The following is a 22,010-nucleotide window of genomic DNA, read 5'->3' as shown; positions in this document are numbered from 1 at the left end:
GGATAGTAGAGTCGAACCGTGTGATTTTTAAAAACAATGTCAGCGATTGTGGGAGAAAATTATGTAAACCAAAAATCTACATGCCGTCATCCCTAGTTGTTATTTTGAGAAATATGTTTAGTACTACTTTCGAACCTTGAATTTGTGAACTCGTCTACATTTTATTCAATTTCAAGACCTGTTATTTTAAATTTGAATGACTTTGAATTATGTTTTTTACATGTATGAACATGTATTTTGTCGTTATGTTTTGAAACACGCCCATTGCACAGCTTCAATTAATTTTGAAATTTTGTTCAACCTACTAACGCAGGATTTTCTACATTTTTGCTTCACAAATAATTCGTTGCCCTCTTAGTTGTTTTTGGGCAGACATCCATTAAAAAGTCGGGCCCAAAACAAAGCAACTGATGTTTTTAAGATCAACGGATTTAAAACAAAATATCAGTTTGAAGTAAACACTGAAAACATATGTTAAACCAAGATAATCCTAGTACAAAATGACACGTTGATTGGGTACGGGATTTAATGTTTCGACGGGTTGCAACAAAGTACGTCAATTTTTATTTTCCGGAGGCGAAGGGAAAGAGATTAATCTGGGCACGGCTAATTCTCTTTTGTTAGAACCATATGTTGCACTTTTCCGACCAGCAACGCCTAGTGTAATGTGCAGTTAGATCCAGCGCAGTCCCACGAACAAGTTTTCAGCAGGATGGACAACTGGGAGGGCGCCGCCAACGAACTCAAGGACTCGGGCTCCAGCCTGTCCCTCTGCACTTGCAGAATTTGCCAGACGGTTAAGAGCAGAGAAGCACTCATATCTCCCTGTAATTGTAAAGGTAATTAAAGTTCCCCTTTTTCTAAATAATTCCGTTCGTACCATTAACGCCAGTTTTGTTTGAACACAACACAATTTTATGGGGATTTATTTTTTTAGAAAATACTGTGAAACCTTACGACAGACCCACCAAAGACGCAAGGCTTTTGGACAATCTTATATATTATGTTGATAATAACTTTAAAAACTTACTCTCCGTTGGGTATCGTTTTGTGGGACTGGCTTTTTATTATAACATACAAAAACAAAATGATTGAATACAATTTATGTTAAGAACATCCGCCAGCTGATGTTTCAAGAATAACAACTTTTTTGTAATTATTATCTTCCAAAAAATCCTGTTATCCAGAAACCAATCGATTGGTCGTCCGTGGTTTACAAGTAATTCTACAAATGGATCTTTAAAAACTTGAAAGAATATAAGAACTCAGTTGACACAAGCGTTCCTTCTTTGCAGGAACAATCTTTAAAAATCCCCTAATAAAGACCAGGCTTTTCATTTAAAAAAAAAAATAGGGCGAAACTACAAGAAAAAAAATTATAGATTGAAAAAACTTCTTGTTATCTAAACCTACTGTTCCACGTGTTATGAACAGATTTTGAAGATCTTTAAAGGTTTTCCATTTGTGTTAATTGTCGAAACTAGGCTCTAATCGCTCAACAAAATACAAAACGAAATGCCTGTTTGTTTATTAACAATTAAATAGCTTTTCTCACTCAGGCCATTTTGCTCCAACTTTAGCACACTGTCCGGTTGTGGTTCCTGTTCTTCCATTGCTTGAAATATAGTTGGAATCAGTCCAAGGGTCTTGTAAGGGAGTAATTCAGCCCCTTACACCTACTCCCTGTCAATCCAATGGTCGGGTTAAGTAGGACATACATAACATTTCATATAGAAACGTTCAACTGTAGAGAACTTCAATTAAACAATAATACAACTGCAGAATTCTCAAAACATAACCTTCACTATTTGTCGCATTCAACCTCACCTCCCTTCCTATCGCAAACGTCATCTGCTACCCTATTAGGGTAACTGTTAAATAAACAACTGACCTGAATATACTCCCCATCAATTTGGATTAAAAACTCACTATTCTACAATTCAACAGTGCCATCATGTTGCGGACTTTATCGCATCCTCAATGTCCTACTTGGTCGATAGGTACTTTAGGGTCTGGGATATTGACAATCTTTGTCCAAGGCGGGCACGGGATTCTCTTAGGGCGGAGTCCTTGGTCCATTGCTGTTCTCAGCATTTGCAAAGATACTCCTTTCCTTCCCAATACCAGAATCCCAACATTCCCTGATGATACTGTCATTCTAACCTCCGACTCTCTGACACCGTTATAGCTCGCCGAATCCTCCACACACACCTTTATTCCCTTGAACGATGGTTCAAAAAATGGCGTAACTAAACGCGGTACCCCCCCAAAAAAAAAATTATCAACCGTCGCAACTCTCTAGGTTCTAATCCATTAAAACCTCATCCAACCAAAAGCGTCATACGTTACGCTTTCCCCATACAAGGCTCAAAGAGGACCGAATAGACTTAAGAAGGTATACACAGTCTAAACTCCCCCTAGGTGACAAAATACATGATCGCAATACTAAATGCTCCAACCAATATGGTCTCTTGTCTTAGTACTATGGGGTTCAACCAAACCTGCCAATCTCCACAAAATCCAACTCCATTGTCAATCACAGGTTTTATGTTTCCAAACGCACCGTCCACGGCATAAATGTTCCCTTAATAAAATATGTTGTAAGATCTAACTACACAACAATCCACGCTAACCTCCAATCACATTCTATTATCACGTATCACTCACGAAAACATTCCGTCCGATTTCTTCCCAATAATTTCTTCGACATCTAAAGACAGTTGCCCCGTGACCTGCTTAATTAATCACTAATCAATTATCTCAATTAATAGCTATCACTGGATAATACTTTACTCTATTTCATATTATGTACGATATATGTACCCTGAGTAACTTATTGTGCCTCGCGCACTCTTGCGTTACAAATAACATTTAAAGAATACGCGAAGGTACTAAGTACCAAATCTAAGAGATTCCAAATCTAGGGAGATGGATTACTCCAGATGAAAGGAAAGAATCGCTTATTTCCTCAGACCGAACAGATATCTAATTTGTATTTTTAAAATACAATCGACGGGCATTTTAACCCCAATTAATCGCTCGTAAATTTCAACAATTGTTTAGTTAATCAGTAGTCAGAAGGCGCCAAGTGGCCTCGTTATTGAATTTTGCCAATGAAGAATAAAGAACAAGATGGGCACTTTTGTTTTCTTTTATAAAAAAACAACTTCTTTATACAATATTAATTATAATCTAAATTATTCACTTATTTTCGTTTAAATAATTTCGAATTGGCCAGAATATGAAGTTTAAGTCCGCGTTTAACCGAAGTAGTATTTTATTTGGTAAATGATCTTACTGGGTCAATCAATTGTGAGTGTCAAAAATCTAACATGCTTTATTTTAAATATAAAATACTCTGAAAAGAAAAAACCCTTTAACTAGTGCGCACGGTCCAACCTACTCAATTTTCCATAAAATTCTGAGCATAAACCTTTTATTAGGTCGCCACCTTTCAGATCATAATATCCTAATGACCAAAAAAAAATTTAAAATACTTGCAAACTTTTAAAACAGCTCTTAAGTAATATTTTTTCTGAAAATTTATATATTTCCGTAGCGGAAATTGGCCTTGGTCGGTTCCACCTTGCCGGGAAAATCGATGGATTAAACTTACCAATGAATACAAAGTGTTTGCCAAGAGTAATTGACGACATGATTAGCCAAACGTTAACAAGTAAAGTCTTAAATTTTATCGTACTCGAATGTGTCAGGGGGGGGGGATGAACCCCAAAAACTTTCAACACAACGAATTCGTGTTGTACATTCCTTTTCGGGGTGAGTAATTTGAAAGATTACATAAAACTGACCTAGAGACAACCTTGCAGGGTTTTTTAATTAATAAATTAAAAAATAGCATATCCATCATTTGAAAGATAAACAATTGATTTTTGACAGTTGTTCAACAATTGCCTGGTAATCCGAAATAAACAGCGAGAACAGGCACATCACTGACTCTAATTTAACCTCCCACTGTGATGATTTCTTGTCATACTTATTACAGATCTGCCCCATTCTAGAATTAAACTATCACAGTCAAAATATATCTCTTTCGCAGGTACTCTAGGCAAGGTTCATCTCAGCTGTTTGGAAAGGTGGCTGAACATTTGCGGCAGGCAGCACTGCGAGATATGCAAATTCGAGTTTTCAGCGAAAAGACGCCGAAGATACAGTGTATTGCAATCCGTCAGGTGAGGTTCAGAACACATAAGAACTTTTAAATCGGATGTAATGGAAATTGTTTAAGTACTTACTTTATAAAGGTAGGGGTCCCTCTAGAAAAAGTCTCTGTAACAGAAAATTACATTATGTTAATTTTCTAATACAATGAAAATCTAATAATATACAATTAAACTTTTTTCCGTCAAATTAACCTTATTTAATTCAAAATTACCCTACAAAATTTAAATATACGAAGGATATAAGAGGTTTGAACTTTCATAAAGTACCACACCTGGGGTTTTTGACGAAAGGTATTTTCTCTGTTAAGATTTACAGCAGAAGCAAACAAAAAAGAAGAACCATGTCAATGTACAACTTTAAAGTAAGCCACTTCAAAAGGGATCTTTAATTTTTAATAAATCTATTAAAGGTTCTTCTAAAGAATTATTACATAGAATTTCAATTAATTATTCTTTCTATGTAAGGTCTTGGTTGAGATAAAAATGTCAGTGACACGAGCGGGATTCGAACCCACGACCTTTGACTAAATACGGTGCTACTCTACCACTTGAGTTATCGTGATTTCCTCTCGGATCGCTCACGTTAGTTCAAGTGGTAGCGTAGCCGCGTATTTAGCCGAAGTTCGTGGGATCGAATCCCGCTCGTGACACGGACTTTTTTATCTCAACCAAGTCCTTTCATAGAAAGAATAATTATTTGAAAGAAGTAACTTGGTCAATTGACCACTACAACGTAAATGGATTAGATAGAATACTTATTCCTCTAAAGAAATTAATCACACTAGAGATAGATATTGGGTTGTCCGGAAAATAATGCAGGATTTTGGTATTAAACAAAAAAAAAGAAACTAGTTACTTTAAAGCAATGTTCTTTAATCAAAATANTAAATGAAAACTTAAAATCCTGCATTATTTTCCGGACAACCCGATAATTACACAGACAAATCGGAAATAGTTGAAAACATACGTGTTATTAACATACTTTTTGTACGATAAAATGGGTTTCTTGGGGAAAAAAACAAAAAACCTGATCCATTAACCTCTAAGAATAGTATGATTTTGGTATTTAATTCTCAGTTCAATCCTTTCCAATAAAGAGTTGATTTTGGTATTTAATTCTCAGTTTAATCCTCTCCAATAAAGAGTTCAACAAAATGATTGTACTATCAGGGTTGAATTACAAAAAATATCTCGATCATTTTTTTTATAACGTGCATGCAGTGGAGACGACACACGCATGTGTCTTGCGTGAAAAATAATGCCAACACCTGCTGGTTAATATGATTGAGATAATTATACACTTTGGTGCATAAAGAACCTTCGGTCACTCGGTGAGAATTGATAAATTAAAAAAAAAATTTCCGGGCCCGAATCCAACAAACGCACTTCGAAAAAAGTTGTCAGGGTGAGCAAAGATTCGCAACCGGCAGCATCCCGTGGGATATACAGGGTAATAAATAACTACCCGGAAAGCCTACTAGGTCAATAGGTTTTGGGAGTTCAACAGGTTTTCTCCAGGTTTATCGCCACCGTCTCGGCTTTAGAGGGGATTATCAGATATTAATATTCCTTTATACGCTAATCCGATAATAAAAAAATGTTTATCTTACCAGAATGGTCTGATTTTCGCAGCACCTAAAGTAGAATTAATGAACTTATATCGGTCGTTCCTGATCGGTCGGGTTTTTGCAGTTTGCCATTTTCATTCGTTGTCCGGGATATAAGCAGGGAGGGTAACTGTCATAAACCCACCTAACAATGCAAAAAGCCGGAAAAGGTTTGATAGGCCAAAACTGCTGGAATAAGTGTACCAAACTGATCGGAAACGACCAAACTGTATTTAACCTAACCAGTAGCCCTACTTATCCTGTAACACAAACCCTAACCCTACGTAAATTATCCTAAGCAGTCTCTAACTATACCTAACCTGCCCATAACACAAGCACAAACACCTATCCTAACCTAATTTAATCCAACGCATACGCCCTCCATAATAATAATAAACACGTCTGACAGAGAGAACAGCGAGTAAAGACAAACATCTCATTGTATAAAAATAAAGGGGTAATCAATAATAAAACCATTTTTTAAATTTTCGTTCAGAACGGATGCTGCTTTCACACGAGCAAAGAGTTGCCGATTCGAAGCAACTCATAAGATCCTTATTAAAATTCAAACCAGTGCCGATTTGCGATTTAAATTAATGATTTAAAAAAATGGCGGCAGCGCGATTTCGCCAATCCACCTTCCCGGCAACTTCATGCTTGTGTGAAAGTGCTCCCCTACAAAACTGACTACAAAAAAGTGAACCGATGTGCGAAAATCTCCTAGACAACTATGCTCGTGTGAAAGCAGCCTCGAGTCATCGGTAGGTCTTTCATTCATGTTATTCTGTAGTTCGTAAACCAACATTTTTTGTGATGTTGTGTATTGTTTGTTGAAGGATTTGGGTAAGGCACCCACGGCACAGGATACTTCTAAGATCGGACCTCATCGTGGCCACAATCCTGACGTCTGTGACGATAGCGTTGTGTTGCATCTGCGCCTTCGGCATGCGCTACTTCGTGATCGAAGGGCTTAAACTCGGAGTGCCGTCGGTGTACACCCAAGGAGTCATCCTGATGTTCCTCATCGTGATGATCCTCGGGTATATCGTCACGATATACCTCATGGCGAAGGACCACGTCATCCCTTGGTATCGCTGGTGGACCCGGTGCCTCCTCATTAAAGTCATAGTAAACGAGTCGAACCCGACAATCAAAAACGAAGTAGCGGAAACGAGCAAAAGCAGCGCGCTGACTGCTGTGTAGAAATGCAAATAAAGCAACATTATCCTTAAATCTTCTTTTCTTTCAAATTTTATTTTTATTTTATTGTATTTTTTTAACATGAAATCTTCCGGTCTGATATTTTTTCTTTTTGAAGGATTTGGGCTTCGCAGTCTGCGAATAGGATGCTCCTGAGGGCCGATGTCGTCGCCGTGATTGTGCTGACCAGCTTGACTGCCGCGTTATGCTCGTTCAGCATATTCAGCATGGATTTCTTCGTGAATGAAGGGCGTAAACTGGGACTTTCTCCGATATACACGCGCGCTCTGTCTGTCAGCTTCCAGATCGTCGTCGTCTTCGGCTACCTGCTCAGCGTCTACATCGTCCTGAGAGACCACGTCGTATCCTGGTACGCATGGTGGAACTCGACTATGCGTATTGTAATACTCGTCGAGAAAAAAAATACGCCTGTTATTTTAGAAGTTTAATCATACGACGAAGTTTTACATTTTCAGAAATATCTACTGTTTAGTTTCCGAAGGAATTTATGTGTAGTTTGTGTTCGTTCTTGAGAGAATAAAGTTCCGTTTTTATTTTCAGTATTTATTGGTGTGTTTAACAAAGAATGCTTGTAAGCAAGAGTAGTTTCATTTTTTTTTTTTTTTTTAGTAAATACTTTCAATAATAGATTTTTTTACTTTATATTTTTTAAAATATAATAATGTAAAAATAAATCAAAACTTAAACTGAATTTTACCAAAAAATGTTATTATCGAAACAATGAGGAAAATATTCATCAATAATTAAATATTCATGCAATTTAGTACGGATTATTTCCTCCTCTTGCGGTTGATCAGGTTCGATATGACAATTTTATGCGGTTTTTGAATGCAGTGGTGTGTAATATTTTCATACTTCTCTAACAGCGCCATTCTTACTTCCTGCAAATGCTCTGGCAAGTAAGTCCCCCGGGGAGATTTTTCACCCTCTTTGACAAGTCGTCTTAAAGATGTTCGATAGGGTTTAAGACGGGACTACATACGGCCTACTCTAAACATTAAATTGAAGCCCAAGTAGTCACCAACGATCCTAGCGGTGTGGGGCCTTCCATTGCCATGCAAAAATAAACTGGCGCCAATTATTGGCAAGGAAAAACTCCCGATAACACATATTGAATGTATCGTGCAGCTGTTAGGAATTCCCGATGAAGATCAAGTTTGTGCGACCTCCCTTACAAATGCCTGCCCAAACCATAACTCCACAACTTCCATAGCTTTCCGGAGTGAAAATGTTGCGGGCATATATCTCTCCAGTTCTTTTCCAAACCCTGCCTCGGCAGTATGGTATGATATGGTATGGTGGAAAGGATGCTAGGAAGCGGGGTTTGTATTCCCCAGGCACTGCAGCTTTCTGGCTTATTGTACCTTCCTAGTTCCTTAGTTCAGTCAATAGACTCAATCCTTAGGTTAAACCTCCATTGAGCTGTTGCTTCGCATTCGAAGATGATATGAGGGGCTGTTTCCTCCTCCTCATTACATAATCTGCAAATGGGTTCATCGCTGTATATACCCATGTTGTGTAGATGTTTTCTCAGATACCAGTGACCGGTTAGTAGTCCTACTTTGGCCCTCTCCAATTGTAGCAGTGTTTTTGCCAGTCTCGGTGAGGGTTGCTTCATCATACGTTTACTATGTCTAGCACCGCTAGAGTTTATCCATTTTTCCTTTTGTTTTGCTTGGATCCATTCTGCGATGGAGGATTCTATATTTGTTTTTGTTATCCGGGGCCTATGTATGGTCTTGCAGATCCTCCTCTGGCCAGTCTGTCTGCTTTCTCGTTACCCGTTAAATTCCCCTGTGCCCTGGCACCCAAGATATCATCAGGTTGTTGTGTTTCCCCAGGTTTGGATGCATTCACTGACTAGTTTTGATGTGATTCTTTTACATGCTAATGCTTTAATAGCTGCTTGCCCTGCCTCGGCAGTAAGAAGACATCAAACAAAACCTGACTCATCAGGAAAACAAGATTTTAGTCCAATTTTGCTCAGGCCAATTGATGTCATTTCTTGCGAAACTTAACCGAGCTGTTCTGTGCCTTGTCAGAGGTTCTGTACCAGTGGCAGCCCTTCTCGCACGTAATCCAGCTTCTGAAAGTCTTCGTCATACAGTGCGAACAGCAACATTTATAACTTGTTGAAGTAGTTGCTTCATCTCAATAACGGTTGAATGTCGGAATTTACGGTAACATTCGAAACATTAAATGATCATCTCTCTGAGATGGGACACGATGGTGACCTGATCCATGTCTTATTGAGAAACCTCCAGTTTATCTAATGCAGTTGGTAGCGGTGGAAGACCCTTCTGACAGTTGCTCTGGGAATGTTAAGCACCCTGGCCACATACGCATGAGTTGTTACATCTTTCAATAATGCTATCATTACAACTGAATCAAGCACCTTTGAAACTTAAACCCTCAAGCAAATTTGAAACTCAAAAATAGTACGACTTAAAAAAAACTATCTGAACGTGAGAAAGAAGCTTTACAGAAAAACCAACATGTAGAGATTGACTATTATCAGATTTATTTACAAAATCCAATTATAAACACAAGTGGATATTTTATCAGTTTTATTTGTATGTGTCCGGGATGTAGAGAAAGGTTCTTCGATGTGTCCCACCTAACTGAAGAGTGCAATTCCTTGGCTCCATATAGAGAGCGCATAGGAATGTCTCCCGATATGAGAATTGTGTTCGAGCACAGCAGGGAGTATATGGGTCCCCTGTTCCGATTTCTGGAGAAAAGGGTTATTTAATTGTATATAGCTCTGATTAGTTTTGTGTTCCTAGGGTGTGTTTAGAGTGAATGTATTTAGTAGCGTATTCTACCGAATCAACTTAAAACCATCAAACTAATTGTAAACTTAAAAATGGTACAACTAAAAAAAATTAAACAACCGGAACGTTAGAAAGAAGCTTTATACAAAAACCAACAAAGAAGAGAATGACTATTCAGAGTTTTATTTGCAAAATCGAATTGTAAACATAAGTGTGAGATTTTATCTGTCTTTTGTTTACCTCCAATCCTTTAAAACGGACCAAATATTGTTATAAGATAATCACTGGCAAAATATTAAGGTCTGCCACTTTTTTGCCTCTCGTTATAATATTTGATCGTATCATCCCATATTTTAAAAGACAAATGCCTTCGGGGTACATTCCAATGCCTTAAATTACCCACAATACTCAGATTTATTTTTGCGCCAAATTCGCAAGTACGTGGCCCAATTAATATCTAGGTGGGGTTAAGGTCAATACCGCGGCACGCTTATTTTTGCCCACCGTACTATTTTCATGCCGATTGCCCTTGGAAGATAAGTCTATGCGATTTCTCTGTCAGAGCCTAAGTCGAAAGCAAATATAGATCCAACTTGAGGAATATTAATCGTCCTAAATCGAGCCGGTCAGTATTGGTCTAAGCTTGTGTGTAAATAAACGTAACAGTGAAATTTTCTAAAAGTGTAAATTCCATGTTTAACCGGCATAGGGTCACTTTTTGGGTCCGTTTTCACTCGATTGAATTAGTTCAATTACTCAAACGCGTTGCGGCATTATAAATCATGCTTGTTTCTACTGTTAGGTTCGTGATTGTGATGAATGGCTTTAATACACAAAGAACAAAAAGGAAGAAAACTCAACGTACTGGAGGACATAGAGATATACAAACAACTTATACTTAAAAGACGGAAAACTTATAATACAACTAAAACACTACTTAGCAACGAGAGTGTTCAGAAGAAAACAACTTCGAAACCGACACAACAAAAACTAACAACATATAATAACCGACATCGACGGAACCATGAACGCCATAACCACGCCACCTACCGCAACGCAAACGCCTCTAGCGACAACCGACGGGCCCAATACATATCTCTCAGACAGTATCAGACAGTTCCTCACTTCCTCACTGAAGACGGCACAATGCCGAAACGCGTTTGAGTAATACAATAAGACATACCCAATAAGTGACCCTATGCCGGTTTAGCATGGAGTTCACCAACTCGCAGACCAGCACCCATTATCAACTTTATACAAAAAATGGGAATGTGATGGCGGCAATGCTTAAATAAAGTTTGGTAGAAACGGTCTACCTGATCCGCTAGCACCTCATTGGCAGAAGAGTCATCGGTTTACTTCTAAAGAAACCCTTATTATATAAAAATTGTATATAGTTACATATACGAGAACAGTGGTGGGAATATCAGACCAGAATAGCCTGTAAACAGTTAATCAGTAAAATTTAAAAAAAAAATTAAAGCTAGGTGTGTATGACGCACATCTAAAGCTTTGCGCATAACATTTATTCACTAATTATGATAGTTACATTAAGGTACATCGTGGTGTTTACCTAAGCCTTAATGTTATATTGATTGATGATAGGCTGGGTAGATGAAGTGTAAAAATATTGAGCTAAGGAATCTCAGGCCACGCAGACTGAAAAAAAATGCAGATGTGACACGCAACCAGGGCGGAATAATCGATACATAAATGCACACTGCACGATGCAAAAATAGCCTTTGAAGAAATTTTCTCAGTAGACACTTTTCTCATAATCTTCAAATTAAATATTATCTACACTGAACCAAGATTGTTATGACTGTAAAGAATGCTTCAAATCCTGCCAAAAGATTACATCACAGGAAATATTTTTGAAAAAAAAATTTGAAAGCTCAGTTGTACGTTATCCATTGTTGGGTGGTGCCGTTAAAAACTGCTATGTGTCAGTAAGAAGTTACCAAGGGTTAAAGGTCACAAGTCCTTCAGTCTGACAAGAAAAACAACTCCAGGCGGAGGACATTAACCAATGTAGCACACATCGTATTCTCGACTTCTCGGAGGCTTAAGGATAATCTACTTAACGATAATTCAATTAAGTTTTTTTTAACAATAATGTAAAGAAGTATTTATCAAGTGCAATCCAATTCCTCCGTACTTTTATTCTAAAAGTAACATAAACGTTTTAACTGACAAAGTTTTATTGATGTTATTGTATTTTTTATAAAGGGTTAGCGTAATCAACATGTAGACCAGGGAACAGTACGATCAGGATGGTAGACCGATCGGTAATAGCACTGGAACCTTTAGCAATAATATGTTGAACATGCCATATCATGTTAAATTGAACAATGTATGAGATATTCTTGGTGTTTTCTCGGGTACCCCATGATGCCATGTATTTTCAAGTTTCAGATCAATCCTGAATCAGTCCTAATGAGGATCGATTTGAAAATCGCGAGGTAAGAGGGTTGATCGAAGATATCGATCTTCCGTTCTTTGACCCTCCGCCTGGGACAGCGCCCAGAAAAACGGTGCAAGGGCTCGACGGCGGGGAATTCCTCCAAACCAGAATTAGATAAGGCAAGCAGGACGAAATAATAGGACTATTTGAAGTCTACGGCTGTATACATGTGCGGTAAATTATTTATAAATATCCCGATGTGTATAGCCGAGTCAATAATCTCAGTTAATGACAGCGAGAAATTAGATCCGGGTCTGACCGCATTAAAAATAATAAAAATGGGTTTCTTCAATTAGCCGTATCGTTGTTTTCGCCTGTTCTCGTTTTGAATCCCAAAAATAATCCACCTTGACTCGTAACATACATTTTACAAATGTACTTCGTTGCATTTTGAATACTGCACGTTTATTGTTTTTTGTTAACTGTCTTACAAGATGAAAAGGTCAAATAAAACAACAGACTTTTTTTATGTACGTGAACAGCACCAAAAAAAACAAAAAAAAAACTGCCCACTGTTTTTCTCTGTACAACCCACATAAATCTTTTAGACTGTGCGACGCCAATGAAAATAAACTTTCCCATTAAAATCACTTTATTCGAAGCTTCAATATTTAAGTACACAATCACTTCAAGCTTTCCTCTCACTCAAGTCAGCCCTCTCCTCTCTTCAAGTAGACTTAAATTTTAATATAGCACTCTGACCACAAAATAGATTTATGGCTATTTTGGCAGTTGGGTTACTAGACGTATTTTGAAAATAACCTCTATCGTTTTAACGATGAGAGACTTCCATTATTAGCAAAAAGTAAAGTTATACTCTTCATGGGAAGACGACCTAAACTTGATCATCAAATTAATTAATAGTTTCTATTAATTATTCTCTTTACCTAAGGTCTTGGTTGAGATGAAAACTTAGTGTCACGAGCGGGATTCGAACCCGCGACCTTCGGGCTCAATACGCCACTGCTCTAACCACTTGAGCTATCGTGATTTCGACCCATGGGACACCAACTCCCCATCTCGACCTACAACCGTTCGAATATTCACTCTTTTAAATATTAATTAATAGTTGGGTTCCGTCTCAAATCACGTTTAACCTGGAACCGACAGACATTCAAATAAAAAGACAGGAATTGAATACCACGCTTCGGGCTACTCTATAAATCTCTTGGACGTAAATCCAACATGTCGACAAAAAAAAAAAAAAAAAAAAAAAACCTGTCAAACTACAAAACTAGTCAAATCAATTTCGACATATGGAGTGGAACTATGGACACAGCCTTAATCTGCAATACACTATCCAGTTACATTCACATCAGACAAAAAAATTCAGTCACTCCTTATCCAAAGATCATAGTTAACGCTCCCTATTATATCTTCAAAACAACCCTCCACAACGACTTCAAATACCTTTTAGAAATAAATTAATCTTTACCTCTTCACTCATCCCAACCATACCATCATAACACAACCCATCCCTATAACCCCGTCGTTATAGGAGTCTTTATGAGCCTATGTACAATTAATGATCTTGCTTCTCCGTTGATGACAATTCGTAGGAAAAGTATGGTTAGTAATATCTGCCGGTAGTTTGGTTGTATCCGAAGCTTTTTTTATCTGATAATTTTATTTTATTTTTTGATATATCATTATAATTATTGTGACGATGATTTCTCGAGGTCTACAGGCTTTAGTTGGTCGTTTACGATCCTGGTCTGTCTTTCTTGCGTTTCTGATGATGGCTATCTTTATTTGTTTTGAGGAATAATTAAAAGGTGGAGACACTAACACGGACTGAAGATGGCGGAATGCCGAAACGCGTCTTACAGGCCAGAAACCACCTTTTCTATCACCCTGCGCCCCTACGAAGAAATTCCACAGCATTATTAATGTTGTCTCGTGGTCTGCGTGATAACAAAGATTTATTTGGACGTTTCTTCAACGTTTCATTAGTAGGCCATTTTTATTTTTTGGCAAGTCAACCAAATTGAATCACCAGCATATATTGAAGAAGTCGACATGCAGAACAAGCCTTGTAAGCCAAACCAGGGAGGGTACGCCGACTAAAAACCATCGGAAACTACCAAACTACAACTTTCAAGTTTCGAGTTCAAGAAATCTCAAAATATTATTGTGTTATGAGGTATCAAACTCCGCGGGATTACTAAGCTTTATTTGGCTGTTTACGATCCTGGTCTGTCTTCGCAATTCTGTCGTAGGCTATTTGTATGAATTAATTTTTTATTTATTTTAATTGAATGACTTCAGTTTTATAAAATCCTAATTTGGAATAAATAGAAATTAACAAAACTCCTTAAAACTAAGGTAGGAAAAAATCGGCAGTTTTAGCTCCTCATTTAAATAAGCTATTAACAATTTTTTCTCTAATAAAAAATAATAAAGATTCATTTTATTATTTATTTTGAGAATGCACACCGAACGATTCTGATCTGAGATTAATGTCATGTGCCCTGTTTTCCAAGTAGAAGTGCTTTATCGACCGCGTCCGCCACCGCTTGAAGTTCGCAATTCTGTGTTAAGGTTGTAGCACGTCAATTCAGCAGTTAACTATGAATGTTAAAAGATGCATGGAGAATAATATTAACAATTTACATGTCTATTCCAGAGAGAGAAGAAAAAAAAAGAATTTTATAACAGATCTACAATATTTAATACAAAACGATCCGTATCAAGTCGGTGTTACCTTAAGAGTATTGATTTGATAAAAAAACATAATATGCAATTATTGTAAGCTCATAAGGAAGAAAATAATACCATACATGAAATACAGTGTTTTTATGGAATTGGAATTATTGGATGATTTGTTATAATTAGCTGGAGTATTTGAGTTGTATATTTGATATTACGCTGGAAATTATATATTAATGACGAAGAAACAAACTACTTTATAAATACCAATAAATTGCACTTATATACGGATTAATAATTTATTCGTATAACCAACAAGGTCTTTTTTCATGTTTTTAGTAGTTGGTCGATCCAGGTCCTTTGGACAGCTAATACTAATACTCCCAAGATAAAACCGACAGGGATTTTTTTCTATCATTTGGAAATGCGTTGGAGCAAGACAAAACGCCTGGAATCGTATTTTATCGGTAAGGATGTAGTTATCGACCGGCAGTTGTTAATTCTAGATGTGGATCAGGGATGTAGTCAATGGACAAAACTATTGAAAGTTTGCCAACTATTCGAGGAATATATTTCACCTTCCTCAGGGCACTACAACAGCATACATTTTTCATTAATATTAAATGACAATGTTACCATGTTTTATTAGAATAAAACTAGCAAAATTTACGTACAATTTACGAAAGAAATAAAAATAAAAAATGTAAGACTACTTCTGTTATATTAGAGAAGAAGGAATCTGTTATATTTTTTTTACATAAACTGCAGGTAAATTTGGCAAGTTTTATTGGAGTATGTGGTAATATTGTTATAATAAAAAATGTTGTTTATCCATTTAGTGCCCTGAGAAAGGTGAAATGTATATGCCAAATGCTTTTTTTTTTTTTTTTTTCATTGGACTACATCTAATCTACAATCGTTGTTCCTGGAACGAAAACCTATTGAAATTTTAAAAAATTGTCCAAACATTTAAAAAATCTAACATTCAAAAACAAGAATGGATTACAGTTAAAGACAGTGTGAGTTTTGTTTATTTTTCCTAAATTTTAAAGGAGTGAGGAAAAAGATGAACAATTTATGATTCAGCCAGCCGTAGTATCGTGTTAACTGTGTTGTGTATTTACACAAGAATATACTTGAACGACCTTCCAAGAATTTTATTTGCTAAATGTGCTCACGTGATCACATATCAATTTATACCTTTTGTGACATGTTTTACGGGTTGTTCAACATTAATGAAGATCAGGTATGTTTATACGAGGATTATTTTTAAGTAAAAAATTAATAGAAATATAACAAATTCTAGTTAAATGAAAAGGCAGATTTGCAAGATGATTTATTTTAAATTATCTTTAAAAGGAAGCCGTAATGTAGAAATCTAAATCCGAAAAAGCACAATTAAACACAGGATAACAGACCCAATGGCCTGGGGAGGTTGAATGTACTAATTCCATCAGAAATAGTGCCCGTTACGAAACTTTTTGACTTTAAGGGATTAAGGGAGCAGGGACACTTTTCCAGTCGCAAATATTTTAAAACATTAAACCAACCATTTTCGCATATTAATGGTTAAAATAATTTAGCCTGTTTGAAAGCCAATGTCTTTCATGAATGTTCTATGTAAAAAAACTATCTTTTAAAACATCCCCAATACTATTTTCCCTCAAACTCATTTTGAAGAGAATCGTAATGAGAAATGTTTTCATTAAAACACCCAGGAGGGGAATAAAACGTTTTTATGCAAAAAGTTGAAAAATTTTATCACAACCTATGGTTGTTACCAGAAATTAACGATTTGCTATTTTTTTAAAAACCGTTCCTACAAATTTGACATATAATAGGAAAAATAAAACAAAATTGATTGTAATAAACCAAATTGATTTTGAGAAAATGGTACCAAAAATGTGTAAAATCTCTGCCTCCCTATGAATAACTAAACGACTGAAATTGTTGAAATACTGTAAAACTTTTGAGTTTGTCGCTTAAACGGAACGTACATCATCTCCTGAATAAGAGATGCGAATTAAAATTCAAATCTATCTAGTGGGAATGAAGTTTAAAAAAATAAATAGGAAAAGAAACCATCAGTTCGACCGAAAAACGAGCTTAACACGGTTAGCAATGGTAAAAGTCCTATTTACTCCTATTTACATTTCGTGCCTTCTGAGCCAACTATAGATAAGTATAAGAGATGTTTACGACGCAGCGTGGACAAGCGGACCAAGAGTTCAAGCTTGCCAATACACGTCCCCCCACAAAGGTTCTCTACGAATAAACCAACTTTTTTTTTACTAGAATACTAATTTGTAGCAATCCACTATAATTGATACGAATGTATCAAAAACATCTTTTTTTTTATAGTATCAATATTTTACAACTGTATGGTATAAACAATAGGGGATAGGTTTGAAGCCAGGGTCTATTGAAAAGTTCATTCAATACACCACGAAATTTATCATCTGGAAAAAATGTATCAAGGAAAAAAGGATGAAATAGTTTATCGCAAACTCTGGTCCGCATTGTATAGCTGTTGTTCTGCAGTAGATTTTATTTATTGTAGAGACCTTATGGGCAGCGTTTACCAACAGAGCCCAGTAAAATTGACCATTTATGTTCCGCTTATCTACTGTTGTCACAGGCGTTTACGCACTATCTAAAACAAACAAACTGATCACAAAACACCAGCTTGCAAAAAGTGTTTGACCGGAAGTCTTGCCAAAATGGAGCAGGATTTAAAAAAAAAAAACGAGATGATTCCGTTCATTCTATTATCAAATAAACAGGCCGTAAACAATAGACGCGAATGTATGCCGAAACTGTCTATAAATACTAGTTTATAATTGGCGTTGAGAGACAGGTCGGTAGTGGTTGCTCAGGTGACATACCAATCTGTTACTATCTCGCCTTAGCCCATTTTCCCATTGGCTATTTTAGTTTTAGGTTTCAGCACAAGTTGTAAGCTAAAAAGATGTTTAAGCAGCTATCCAGATTTTTTTTCAAGCCTTTTCCGTCTTTCTTATTTCATGTGAAATTTACACTGTTACAAATTCAACGTTGAAAGTCTTTTTTGTTCGATGCCCTTTTGTTCGATATAAACTGTCCAGTGTAAACGGTTTTTCCCGGCGTTTGATCGCTTCGCCGCGTAAAAGTCCGTCTGCTAATTTGCGGCAACAAGTGATCAACGGATGTTGGCATCGGCGAGGTCAAACGAATCGATCAGTCACAGCAAACACCATGATTACACAACAGTCAATCGCACAATTGAGCTCTGAGGAAAGAACAAAAAAACCCGGCCTTCCTGAATGATTGGAAGATAATCTAAACTAAAGAGTTTTAGAAATAGAAAAAGCCCGGATCAAAAGACTTGCGGGATTTTAACAGGCCAATGTGTTTAGCTCTTATCACCTAGAAAGAATAAAAATAAAGCATTTTTACATGCTTCCCCACAAATAAAATTTGTTCATAAAACCTCATCGTTAGTTCTTAAACATTTACTATCTTATATTCAACATACCAAAAGGAATGGTGAGAATAGGAGGATCAGGATGTTAAGAGACGATCCAGCATAGAACAAGTCATTATAATTAAAGCTTCACGCATGTGTAATTACTAGTTATTATCTCCTCTTCAACACTAGTGCAATTATCTGTTGTCTAATTGATAACAATTAAAAAACGTATAGTCACTGTATGAAATTTGTACAGCATAAGGCTAGATTAAACTCGAAAATTGGCCATGATCTACCACTTCGTATTGTTTTTAGTAACAAAACATTGCACATTTAAAAACGGGCAACTGGGGCTGATAATAAACCTTAAGGGAAAAAGGAACCACAGCAGTTTGTACAATAAATATTTAACGAATTCACGAAACCTTGCTTTTGTGTTAAACATGTTTGTACGAATATAAGCGAAAAAACTTTCAAGTTTGTTAAATGTGCTAACGTGTTCAGGAAAGTAATTCAAAACCGTTTCAATAGGTTTTGTGTTCGTGAATAATAGCGGTTCATTTGTCCAGAGCTGTTAGATTATCTCTTCTGTTGGGAAATCGGATTAAATTGAATTTTAACAACGGTATGTTTTAACTTATAGTACCAGATGTATAACTCAGGGGTTGTGCCAAAAGAAGTTGTACCATCATAATCCACAAAATAAAGCTCTACGAATATATACATATGCTCCATGGTATGTATGGAACAGTGACAGAGAGACCTGAATACTGTGATCAAACGGTATGCTCGTAAGCACTATCTACGCCTTCTAAGCCACCCCAAAACCTGCTATAGCACATTGTAAGATGACTGAGAGCACCAATCCGATTGAGTTATTTCTTTAAAAGTATTGGTACCAGGTTGAATCGGCTAGTAATAGTATATTAATAATTAATGGGCTGTAAAACTTATAGATGACCGTATTTCACAACATTTAGTAAACAAAAAATATTGATGGATACACAAAGTTTATTCCGGATGGCCATCATAGTGTTCGCGTTACCGGAGAATGCGCATGGAATGGATTGGGTTAGGTTGGGTATGGTTAGGGCTTGTGTTAAGGACGAGTTAGGCTAGGTAGGGGGTTACATATATATACATATATCTATTCGACGCTTTTCCGTGAAATAATACGCGAGTTCGAAGCGCGAATTTTCTTCTTCCTTGCTTTCCTTTCTCATTATTTTTTAACGGTTCCATCGTATGGTAAGATTTCCCTCGAGGTCTGGTGTGTGTTAAGTTTAATCGTTTTTTTAGGATATTAGGATATTCTTGCTTTTTCAGCCTACCAGACGTGTTACTGCTTCTCGCCTTATTTAGTGGTGGAATTTGTTTCCCTAAGCCATGACCGCCAATCCTTTGGTAAGCCTATACCAACGGACTTTCCGACAAAATAAGTATATAAAGATATCTGAAAGGAAGGGATAAAATACTACTTTAACAACATTCCTACTGTACGGTATAGTTGAGGAATATACAGTTAGGGGAAAAATTACTTATAGACATTTTAATGAACATTTAGAAGGTTCCCGTGCCGTTTTCCTTTATGTTTTTGTGCTATCACCATAATTAAATACCATACAACTGAACAAGGCAAATTTTATTCTTCTCTTATAACAATGTCTTATAGAAACGAACAGTATTATTGTTTTAACACATCATTAGTAACTATCAATCTTAAAAGACTTTACGAAATAGCACACCGGTTATTAGTTCAGAATTAGCACCCAAGCAACTCAACTTCCCAACGTTAACATACCTAACACGGTTATAGAAATATATCAACTAAATGGAAAACAAAATCGCTCATCAAATAAAGAAGTGGATCAAAACTCAATAACGATTATACCTATCAAAAGAATTCCAACGTTTCTTTACAAATTTCAAATTAGTTTTAGCATTTTTCTTAATTCCTTCAACTTGAAAAATAGTTCATACTTTTTGAACGTATAAGGAGATATATTTGTTGAAAGTTAGTTTTCGACTCCCTAATTATAGTTTGGTTTAGAAGTTAAATCCGGGAGTACACGATATTGCAATAAAACGCTGTATTGTAATATAATTTGTTTAAATGAACCATTGGCTTTTTATCTCATTTGAATTACGAAACAATTTCCCGCTAACCTAGTAATTTGATAGGAGATAATTGAATTTCCCTTATTCAACTAGTCCTGTCGCATAGTACCGGAATGCTGTCGAAAGCGACGAATTTCCGTTTTATTAACGCCTACTGGGGAACTTCTTTTTCACCTAGGACGATAAATCGACAAAACAGCAGGACGGCAAAAAATGTAAGCTCAATAAATAAAAATAGCGTTTGTTTATTAGAAACAATCGGGTTTTCTTTTTAAATGGAAATATCTTTAGTCGTGGCCTGTTATCTTTTCCCCCCTTTTTGAAATAATAAACTAAAAACGTGAATCTACTTGTTTACGTTGAAACATTGCCCCCTTGGCTTGCCGTGGCAAAATTTGAACCTTGGGTTTCAGATTCTACAGAAGTGATGCTCTTATTGGTCCATTGAATGGCCGATACTTTTTTTTTCTAAAGTGGCCTCTCGATCTAGTCGTTGTGTTTTAATCCCGCTGATCCCACACGAGTAAGATTTTAAAGTAAAACAATCCGGATAATAAATTCGATATCGATATAAAGCCATTAACTAAAACTCGCATAATTTTCTCTGTTTTATTGAATCTCCACCGGCTTAAATTTTATTATCGAGTCTTGCGAAGTTTGATAGTGTAACGTGCGAATTGATTGATTGTATCTGATTAAGGATTGATTTATTTTAATCATGTATGGAAATTTTTAACTTTTCGACCATTGTACAAACAACATATTTGTTAGATCTTTTTCAATGCAGTATTCATAAACAAAAACATTAACGATGATCGCATCTCGGGAAAGCGTCAATAAGCCCAATTGTCTATTCTACTAGGAACAAGCAATTAAACCAATATTACAATATCGAACTTCACGAGAATCGGTTATAAAATAATCGAGGGTCGAGATTTATTAAAATAGAAACTTGTCCCTGAGGGAAATTTCAATGAAAACACGAAACCCAGACGTGATCAGACATGAAAATGTATTAGTTTCTTTCAAACTGAAAGATTGAGTCGTTCAAAAAATATACATTTACTTTACTCTGTCAATTTTTGATAGCTAATATTTTTGTTTGTGAATACCCAATTCATACAGATTAGAGCAGGATGATAAATTGGAAGAAGGTTGTTTGTACAATTGTTCAAAAGTTAGAGCGAATTCTAGGCATGATCAATGCTGAAAATATCTATCAAACCTCACAATAATAATAATAATAATAATAATAATAATAATAATATCAAGGCAGAATTCTTGCGAATTTTAAATAACTATCCCAATTATAAAGTTTTTTATACCGATGGGTCTAAAAATGAAATTGGTGTAGGGTGTGGGATATTTGCTGATGAGTATAACTTCAGCTGGTCTCTATCGAATGAGGCTAGCGTATACACAGCTGAACTTCATGCAATCAGAAGATCATAGAGCATTATAAAGGAATCGCCTGGAATTTGTNGGCAATAGGATAAATAAGATTACGAGTGAATGTTTGGAGTCAGAGCTTTATAGCACTCAGAAGAG

At 36.2% G+C, this 22,010-nt stretch overlaps 2 protein-coding genes across 5 annotated transcripts in view; one reads left to right on the top strand and one right to left on the bottom strand.

The window, feature by feature from the left end:
* The window catches only part of LOC106664296 (sodium-dependent phosphate transporter 2), a 76,988-nt gene that overhangs the window by 41,185 nt on the left and 13,793 nt on the right, over positions 1–22,010 (bottom strand). For both annotated transcript variants that reach the window (XM_014389893.2, XM_014389895.2), the window contains exon 2: positions 4,254–4,287. The gene's annotated coding sequence lies outside the window, so the exon portion shown is untranslated. The remainder of the gene's footprint in view (positions 1–4,253; positions 4,288–22,010) is intronic.
* Positions 243–7,551, top strand: LOC106664297 (E3 ubiquitin-protein ligase MARCH3-like). Of its 3 annotated transcripts, none has more exons than XM_014389898.2 (4): positions 243–551; positions 625–839; positions 4,058–4,190; positions 7,107–7,551. In XM_014389898.2, the coding sequence occupies exons 2-4, from the start codon at positions 713–715 to the stop codon at positions 7,435–7,437; spliced, it is 591 nt and encodes a 196-aa protein (XP_014245384.1). In that variant the 5' UTR covers positions 243–551; positions 625–712; the 3' UTR covers positions 7,438–7,551. The 3 variants fall into 3 exon arrangements, with proteins under 3 accessions (XP_014245384.1, XP_014245382.1, XP_024084945.1); XM_014389896.2 differs by lacking the exon at positions 7,107–7,551 and adding an exon at positions 6,625–7,033 and having other exon boundaries at positions 261–551; XM_024229177.1 differs by lacking the exon at positions 7,107–7,551 and adding an exon at positions 6,625–7,033 and having other exon boundaries at positions 261–839.

The sequence above is a fragment of the Cimex lectularius genome, unplaced genomic scaffold (genome assembly GCF_000648675.2).
Source record: "Cimex lectularius strain Harlan isolate CLEC.00 unplaced genomic scaffold, Clec_2.1 scaffold98, whole genome shotgun sequence".
Taxonomy (NCBI): Eukaryota; Metazoa; Arthropoda; class Insecta; order Hemiptera; family Cimicidae; genus Cimex; species Cimex lectularius.
The sequence above is the reverse complement of the archived record's forward strand: the minus strand, read 5'-3'. Positions and strand labels throughout refer to the sequence as shown.

Coding starts and splice junctions, on each gene's coding strand:
- LOC106664297 (XM_014389896.2), top strand. CDS start 713: ATGGACAACTGGGAGGGCGCCGCCAACGAACTCAAGGACTCGGGCTCC. Junction 840..4,057: donor ATCTCCCTGTAATTGTAAAG/GTAATTAAAGTT, acceptor TCTCTTTCGCAG/GTACTCTAGGCAAGGTTCAT. Junction 4,191..6,624: donor AGTGTATTGCAATCCGTCAG/GTGAGGTTCAGA, acceptor TGTTTGTTGAAG/GATTTGGGTAAGGCACCCAC.